This window comes from Propithecus coquereli, unplaced genomic scaffold, assembly GCF_000956105.1.
Source record: "Propithecus coquereli isolate 6110/MARCELLA unplaced genomic scaffold, Pcoq_1.0 Scaffold836, whole genome shotgun sequence".
NCBI classification, from domain to species: Eukaryota; Metazoa; Chordata; class Mammalia; order Primates; family Indriidae; genus Propithecus; species Propithecus coquereli.
Genome location: NW_012154574.1, coordinates 100,110 through 109,328, shown reverse-complemented (window position 1 = coordinate 109,328; position 9,219 = coordinate 100,110). Strand labels below are relative to the sequence as shown.

At 43.4% G+C, this 9,219-nt stretch overlaps 1 protein-coding gene across 1 annotated transcript in view; it reads left to right on the top strand.

Moving 5' to 3' along the window:
• Nucleotides 1-9,219, top strand: part of LOC105825941 (Ig heavy chain Mem5-like) — a 27,684-nt gene that overhangs the window by 9,798 nt on the left and 8,667 nt on the right. The window contains exon 2 of the mRNA XM_012663850.1: nucleotides 404-730. Within this exon, the coding sequence (XP_012519304.1) occupies nucleotides 404-730 (327 nt within the window). The remainder of the gene's footprint in view (nucleotides 1-403; nucleotides 731-9,219) is intronic.

Sequence of the window (9,219 nt, the reverse complement as noted above, 5' to 3'; positions counted from 1 at the left end):
TGTAAAATAAAATAAAAAAAAATATCATGACCCATAATCTCCCTCAGGACTCTAATCGCTTCTCTGTGCCGTGCCCTCACACAGGAATCCCCACCCAGAGCTTGCTATATAGCAGAGGACATGCAAATAGGGCCCTCCCTCTGCTCATGAAAACCAGCCCAGCCCTCACCCTGCAGCTCTGGGAGAGGAGCCCCAGCCCCGGCATTCCCAGGGGTCCCCATTCGGTGATCAGGACTCAACACAGAGACTGACCATGGAGTCTGGGCTCAGCTGGATTTTCCTTGTTGTTCTGTTACAAGGTAATTCATGGAGAAGTAGAGACATTGGGTGTGTGAGTGGATGTGAGTGAGAGAAACAGGGATGTGTGTGGCAGTTTGTGACCAGGATGTGTCTGTGTTTGCAGGTGTCCAGTGTGAGGTGCAGCTGGTGGAGTCTGGGGGAGGCTTGGTCCAGCCTGGAGGGTCCCTGACACTCTCCTGTGCAGCCTCCGGATTCACCTTCAGTGACTACTACATGAGCTGGGTCCGCCAGGCTCCAGGGAAGGGGCTGGAGTGGGTCTCAAGAATTAGTAGTGATGGTACTAGCACATACTACGCAGACGCCGTGAAGGGCAGGTTCACCATCTCCAGAGACAACAGCAAGAACACGCTGTCTCTGCAAATGAACAGTCTGCAAGCCGAGGACACGGCCGTGTACTACTGTGCGAGAGACACAGTGAGGGGATCTCAGTGTGAGCCCAGACACAAACCTCCTGCGGGGGCACGTGATGACACCAGGGGGCATGTGGAGCACAAGGAGCAGAGTCAGCCCAGGGCAGGTGCAGGTGGAGGGTAAGTGCTGGTTTTCTGTCAGGGTTGTGGCTTCCTCTCCATAAAACAGTTTTCTCTGGGGAATGTCTCTGAATTCACGATTCTGTGTTTCCCTCTGCAGTCTCTGAGTTAGATATGTTTGTGGTCATGAGAGAAAATATTCTCACCTGCACAAAAGGCAGAGAGTGGCTTCCAGTCACTCTGTCCTGTCCCTGAATGTACATTAATTATCAACCTTTGGGAATAAGTCCAAGAATCAATGAAGGATTTTGTCTTGGTCAACACAATGCAGCACAGCACACAACAGTGAACGTTCCTTCTACCCAGCAAGCAGGATAAAATGCCTGCCGGACAATATGGACATCGGGGGCAGAGGGAGTCCCCATCCTGAGCAAGAGAAGGAAGACCCCGTGCTGGTCAGTGTCCCAGCACCAACAGACATTCTATAATAAAGACATGTGCACTTGAATGTTTACAGCATGACAATTCACAACTGCAAAGACGCGGAAACAACCCCCAAGTGCCCATCGATACATGAGTGGATTAACAACATGTGGTATATGGATACCATGGAGTTCTACTCAGCCACTAAACTCAGCGGTGAACTAGCATCTCTTGTATTATCCTGCGTTGAGCTGGAGCCCATTCTCTGAAGTGAAGAATCACAAAAACTGAAAAACAAGCACCACATATACTCACTGGTAAATTGGTACTAATCGATCAACACTTATGTGCCCACATGGAAGGAAGATTCATCAGGTGTTGGGCAGGTGGGAGGGGAGAGGGGGATGGGTATATTCACACCTAATGGATGCAGTGCGCACCGTCTTGGGGATGGACATGCTTGTAGCTCCGACTCGGGCGGTTCAAAGGCAATATATGTAACGTAAATGTTTCTACTCCCATAATATGCTGAAATAAATAAAAATTACAGAAAAGAAAGAAATATATTTCCAGGCATTTTCCCAATTTTTAGTCAAGTTGTTTATTTATTTATCACTATTATTTTTATGCTACTGAGTTTCTTGATTCACATATATATAGAAAATACATTAACCCCTTATTAGATATATTGTTTGCAATTTTTTTCCCATTCTGTAGTAGCCTTCTAACTTTATACTTATTTTCTTTCTTGTACAGAAGCATTTTAGTTTGATGATCCCCATTTACTTACCTGCTCTTTTATTACCTGCACCTTTAGTGCCATATCCACAAATTGTTGTCAAGACCAACATCAAGATTTCCCCCTATGTTTTCTTCCATAAGTTTCATGAGTATAGGTCTGTGTTTGTCTTTAATCCATTTTGAGTTAATTTTTATGTATGGTGTATGTTAGGGGCACAATTTTATTGTAGTGAATTTAGATATCCAATTCTTTCAAAATAATTCCTTGAACAGACTACCCTTTGCCAGCAGATTATTCTTCCTCCATCATTGAATGTTATCTGAGTATTGTGGATAAGTTGATTTCTGGGATCTTCCTTATGTCCCTCTGGCCTCGATATTTTCTCCTTTACCCCAGTGCATGCATTTGATTCCTACGGCTGTGTAATACAATATGAAATTAGTGCATATGGTGTTTTCACTTCTGTTTTTTGCTCAAGTTTGCTTGGTTCTTTGGGATATTTTGTCATTCCACATAACTTTTTGGCATTTTACATTTTCCTTCTATTTTTGATAAGAATGTCATTGAGGGCTGGGCGCGGTGGTTCACGCCTGTAATCCTAGCATGCTGGGAGACCGAGGCGGGCAGATCGTTTGAGCTCAGGAGTTCGAAACCAGCCTGAGAAAGAGCGAGACTCTGTCTCTACTAAAAATAGAAAGAAATTGATGAAACAACTAACAATATATAGAAAAAATTAGCCAGGCATGGTGGCACATGCCTGTAGTCCCAGCTACTCGGGAGGCTGAGGCAGAAGGATTGTGTGAGCCCAGGAGTTTGAGGTTGCTGTGAGCTAGGCTGACACCATGGCACTCTAGCCCGGGTAACACAGTGAGACTTTTTCTCAAAAAAAAAAACAAAAAGAATGTCATTGAGACATTTATAGAGATTTCTTTGGAGATCACTTTGCATACTATGGACATTTTGACAATATTAATTCTTTCTATCCATGAACATAGGATATATTTCCATTTACGTTTCTCATCATTAAATCCATTTTTACTGTTTTATGATCACAATAAAAATATTTTGATTTTGTGTTAAATTTATCATTAGAGATGTTATTACTTGGGTTGCTGTTTAAAATGAGATTGCTTTATTAACTTCCTTTTTGAATAATATGTTTATTTGAAGAACACAATTTTGTTTGTTGATTATATATCCTGCGAGTGTACTGACTTTATACTTCTAAAATTTTTGGTGGTGTCTTTAGGGTTTTCTATATGTAAAATTATAAAGAAAATAAACATAAGGTAGTATCTCTTCAAACAAAATAATCATAACATTTACGAACAGATAATTTTATTCTTCTTTTAATTTAATCTCATTTTTCTTTTTGGTCTTAATTTTTGTAGCTATGACTTTCAGTACTAAGATGAATAGAAGTGGTGAGAGTGGGCATCCTTACCCATTTCCTGATTGTATTGGTAAATATTTCAGTTTTTCATTTTTGGGTATAATACAATCTGTAAACATGTACGTATGGTATTTAATATGTTGAGATACTCTCTCTGTACAACGATTTTTGTGAGTTTTTATATGAATGAAAGCAGATTTTTTTCAGGTACTTTCCATGGGTCTTTTGCTATAATCATATCATTTTATCTTAGACTTTGTTAAAGAGGTATATCAGATTAACTGATTTGCATGTGTTGAACCCTCCTTGCATCCAGGAATAAATTCCCTTTGATTACGGTATAATAATTATCATATACTGTTGCATTTAGTTGGCTAATATTTTTTAATACTTTCACATCAAGTGCATCAAGTTATTGGTTCATAATTTTCATTTCCTATTGTGTCCTATTATAGCCTCAAATCAGGGTAATTCTGGCCTCCTAAATGAGTATAGTACTGTTTTTGGTCTTCAATGTTTTGGGCAAATTTCAGAATCATCATCGCTCATGCTCCTTAAAATGTTAGGTAGAATTCTCCAGGGAAATCATCTGGTCCTGGGGTTTCCTTGGTTGAGAGGTTGTTGATTATTCATTGAGCATATTTATGACTTAATGTTCTGTTCTTTTTTCTATGTCTTTATGATTCATTCTTGGTAGGTTGTATGTTCTACTGTGATCCACATTATTCCCTTCCCTATGGTAAGTCTGAGATTAATGGGGTTTTTCCTTGTTCCATTTGGAATAAAGTGGGTTGTTTTTTTTAGAATATTTCTTTTTTTCTTAATGTAGAATTTTATTGCCATAAACTTTTCTCTTAAACTGTTTAAATGCATCTGGTGTGTTTCCATTTTTGTTTGTCTCAATATTTTCTTTAATCCCTACTGATTTGTTCTTTGGTATGGTCTTTGTTCTGTAAAGTGTGGTTTAATTTCCACATATTTTCATTTTTATTATATTCCTTCATTCACTTGCATTTTCATGCCATTGTAGTTGACAATATGAGAGGTATAATTTTAATCTTCTTAAATTTATAAGATTTGTTTTGTGGGCTCACAAATGGTCTATCCTAGAGTGTGTTCTTGTGCACTGAACATAATATGTATTTTGCTGGAGTTGGACGGGATGCTGTCTGTATTTCTTTTCTTTTATTTCAAAATATTATGGGATGCAAATGTGCACATATGGAAGTAACAGTCATTGTGTGTGTATTTCTGTTCAGTCCATTTGGGTCTAGAGTATTTTTATGTCCAGCATTTTCTTACTGATTTTGTCTGGATGATCTAACCAAATTATATGTGGGATATCAAAGTTTTCTACTATTTTTGCGTTGCTGTCTCCATCGTTTTCCCAATATTTCGTTATTACGTCTTACTGCTCTCTTGCAACATTCATACCAGTCTCCCATTCCAATGGTCTCCCAACCACTGATCACTATTTTTCCTTTTCAGATATTTTGTCATCTTTTATAAGCCTTCAATAATCTACTGGTCTTATTTACAATGCTTCAAACCATCACTTAGTTATTAACACTCATCTCTTTCCAGTGCCCGGGCTCCCTTCTCTGTGAAGGCCACACTGCATCAGCCTTCTGGGAGTAGCCTTGGACTGCAAGTCAAATCCCTCAGCTCCGCAGCAATCCCTTCCTGCCTCTCAGCTCTCTCCGGACCACCCACCGTGATCACTCCCAGTCAATTTCCTTCATGAGCTCATTCCTTCAGCTGATTCTGCCTCTCCCATAACTTCCCAATATCCCCCAATATCATTGGTCCATCCTGCTATACTTCCCTTTGAGCATAAAAGGGGGGTGGGGCCCAGTGCCTGATGAAACAGTGAGAATAAGTGTTGCTTTGCCCGCTATGTGAGTATCCCCTTTCCATTCATGCTGACTCCCAAACTCAACTATCAGACAAGGAACTAATGTTCTCTGGGATGGAACAAAAGAATTATTGTAATTTTCTGTAAAGCAATTTATACTCAGGTAATAGTTTCATGTCTAAGCCACATTTCTTAGAAGTAGTATTGAAGACATGCATTTTTGTGCCAGTGGTTTATTAACATTTTCCCTAGGAGAAATCATTAAGGATGTGAGAAGAGCGGATCAGGGGCAGGGATCTGCCCTAAATCATGATCATCACCTGTGCAAATCTCACAGAGGGTCGCCTTAGCTTGCCTTGCAGAGGATTTCGATGCTGAACAGGCCCAGAGTTTCCAACCCTGCCTGGGACAGGCGAGCTGGGCTGATCCATTTCTGCTTCCCATCCATAGACAAATGGGTACCCCGCGTGTGATATGAATCCCATTTCAGAAAATAAATAAGGAAAGCATGGTGTTGGGTGTCCAACAGAATGAGGACAATGGGGACATCTGGTGTTTCCACCACACGATGTCTAATCAGATCACAATACACAGAATGAGGGAACACAGGGCATGCCTCGGACTCAGGTGACAGCAGTGTAACAAGGTCACCCGGTCGCAGGGGAGGATGAGACCCGCGTCACAGAGAAGGTCCAGGAGAAGAGAGCAGGAGGTGCATTGTGCTCACCGCTGAGGGAGAAGTCCCTGAGCTTACATGGATGGGGAGTTGGCCTGGGGCCAAGGAAGGGCAGGAGGAGATTGTAGGTAGCAGCATTTTGTTCATGGAGTGGGACTAATCTTAGACCTGCTCCCAACATCACTCTCAGAAAAATCACTGTCTTCTCCAAACGTGAAACCCCACTTAAGTTCCCAAGAGGAGATCCCCCATGGGGCTCAGAAGGACTAGGGGAGCCTGAACTCAGTCCCTCTCCATTCACAAAAACATGGCTCATTCACGGGCATGGTCCTCGTCAGGCTCTAGTGCAAAATCCACTTTGGGGTTTTGCAAAAAAACAGATCTCTATTCAGATGGTGCCACAGACTCTGAGAAAGGCAAAGCTGTGATGTAGATAAAGATGAGATTGTAGGGCCTAATTTTCCTGGTGCTGTCCCCAAGGTTAGGATCTCAGATGTGAGACACAGGTCGGGGGGATGGTTGTGACAACACATGATTGACAAGGACAGATCCTCCTTGTCCCCAGGTGTGCTGTGTCAGGTGCACTGTGGGAGTCAGGCTCAGGACTAAGGGTGTCCTTGCAGACTCCCCACCTGCTCTGTCACTGGATGCTCCATCACAGCCCGTGGTTACTGCCGGGGCTGGGTCTGCCAATCCCCGTGGAAGGGACTGGTGTGGATCAGGAACGTATAGGATGAGGGGTCACAAATTAGAACCTGTCCCTCAAGAGCTGAGTCAGCAGGTCCTCATCAACATCCAAGAACCAGTCCTACCTGCAGGTGAGCTCCGTGACCACCAAAGACACCACCAGGTGTGACTGTGTCGGACAAAGTGAGGAGACATGTCACCACATAATGGGACTTCCATGTGAGCCCAGGCACAAATTTCTCCTCACGGGCCTGCAGGACCAGCATTGGGGGACAGGGACCCATGACAGCATCGTCCATGTTCCCACCTCAGGGCAGTTGGGTACAGAGGGGGGAGGGACTGGTGAAGTGGTTTCCTGTTTCAATCAAATATCACCATTGGATCAACTCCACTGAATGTATTCTACTAGATAAATAACAGAGAGATAGATTTATTAATAGAAATATATATAATTAGAAAACAAGATTTCTATAAATACGTAATTATATTTAGGTGCCTTAATTTGTAATCTCTGTCTTATGTGGCCATCAAGGACCAATGCCTTTGCTTATTCAAGGACCATATAAGTTGTGGTTGTCCAAGTAGGAACTCTTTTTCTGCCCCCCTTCTCTCTCTCACACATGCACAGAGACATGCACATGTTGAGGGTTATTGACTTAACATTTACCTTGATTTTGCTGGTGGTTATGCCAATATTTCTCAAATTGTACACTTCAGAAGAGGATTATTGTAGTTCAGTTATACTTCATTAAAGATATTACACAGTGTATTATTTCACATAGAAAGAGTTACAGAGAGATGGAAAAACACATGAAAATGCAGAGACTCTAGATACACACCTGAATGAAACCACTTCTCTCAAAATTTGGGGGAGAAAAGAATAAAGCAAAGTAATGCCATGATCTCATTAGAGAAGGGGATTTTCCAGACCTCATTATGCATGTTCAGCTCCGGGCTGCAGTAGGTTCGTGGGCCAGCCGTGTGCAGTGGTGAGGTGCACGAGCTCAGACACCCGGCTCACTCTGTCCAGACATGAACTGCTGGACACATCTCTTAGCCCCTTCCTGTTTCTGGCTCTACTTTCACATATGAAAAATGTAGCAAAGTCAGTCACTTACATGACATGATCCACATCCATGTGTAGAAACGAAATACGGCTATGTAGCTAAGCGTTTATCACAGCTCAGTCTCACAATAATAAACCACATTTCCCCAAATATGTCCTCTAGGATAGTTCCAGCTGCACGTTATCTGCTGGGCAGGTATTTTAATCAGCTTCTTGACCACAGACCCAAACTGAGTTTCTGCCTTACAAAAAAGCTCGGGGCAATGGCCGGCAGCAAAGAGGAATTTGCTCTGCAAACATCCTCTGACAATGCCTGACTTTGATCGAAGCAGCTTCTATTCTGTGAGCTAACACGTCCTCAGATTATTTCAAGGCAAAGACCTGTGAAAGTCCTGAAAGCTTTTACGTCTCTTGGCCTATTTTTCCAATAAGCTTATGCCAAGAATTTACTAAGATCCCAACAGCAGTCACAGCAACAACAACAATTAACATGTGGGTCCTGATTAGCCTACACCGAGGTCCCTTGCAAGGATTCCTTGGTCACAAAGAATGCAGCATGTGCTGGGCACTACAGAGTGCTGTGGCACCTGGGTCTACAATCAGGGGTAGAGGTGAGATTAATTCCTATCAACACACTGTGGTGACAACTTCTGAAATCTTTCTTCTTACTGCCACACTGTTAGGCAGTCATTGGTTAGAAGTCCTGGTTCCTAGGGAGGATCATGCCTACTGGGGGCACAGTGTGCTCCCCTGAATGTGAGACCTGGTCTGATGCCCCTCAGTTGTTGTCCTCATGACTGTGGACCAGTCAACAGCGAAAGGCACTCTCCCACTGATATGCATTAACTCTGCTTTGAGGCTGAGCTTGTGTGTATCCACGGAGGCAGGGGCAGTCCCTCAGGACTAGGCAGTGTCTGTGGGTTTCTCCACTTCATTTGCCACTGGGGAGGACAATTGCAAAACCACATGCCTGAGGTTGGCTATGTGACCAAGCACAATGGCTCTGCAGTGCTCAGGCCTGAGTCGCTCCATCAGGGAACACACAGCAACCCTCACTGCAAAGTGCTGGGCGTGAGTGAGAAGAATCCACAGTGGAGGTGGGAGGGGACGCTAGTGAATGTCGAGTGTGACCAGAGGGCCACCTGCAGCAGTGCACAGTGGAGCCTGACCACTCACACTGACATTGTGACTTCCACAGAGATTAGGGCTGGCTACTGTGCCAAGCATGTGGCCGCCCCATAGACTGAACCTGGGCCTGTGTGGACCTGTCTGGCAAGAGGGAAATGTAAGGATGAACTTCAGTGGATTTCTGCTTGGCCCCACTCTTGCACCCTGGGCCCAACGCAGAGAATCAGCAGTTGCACTGGAAAATTTGTGAGACCTGAATCCCCTGAGCTGAGTGAGGTTCATGTCAGAGTTAAGGCACAACAGTGTCACGGGCAGTGTGGATTCTGAGGCCCAAATGTTGATGCGGCCTTGAAGCTGTAACACTGGATTGCAGCAAAATCGCATCATGTTCTCATTACAGAAAGGGATTTTGCAAACCCTGTGAGGCATGTTCACACTGATCCTGGAGTTGGTTCAGGGCAGCAGTAGGGTCTAGTGTT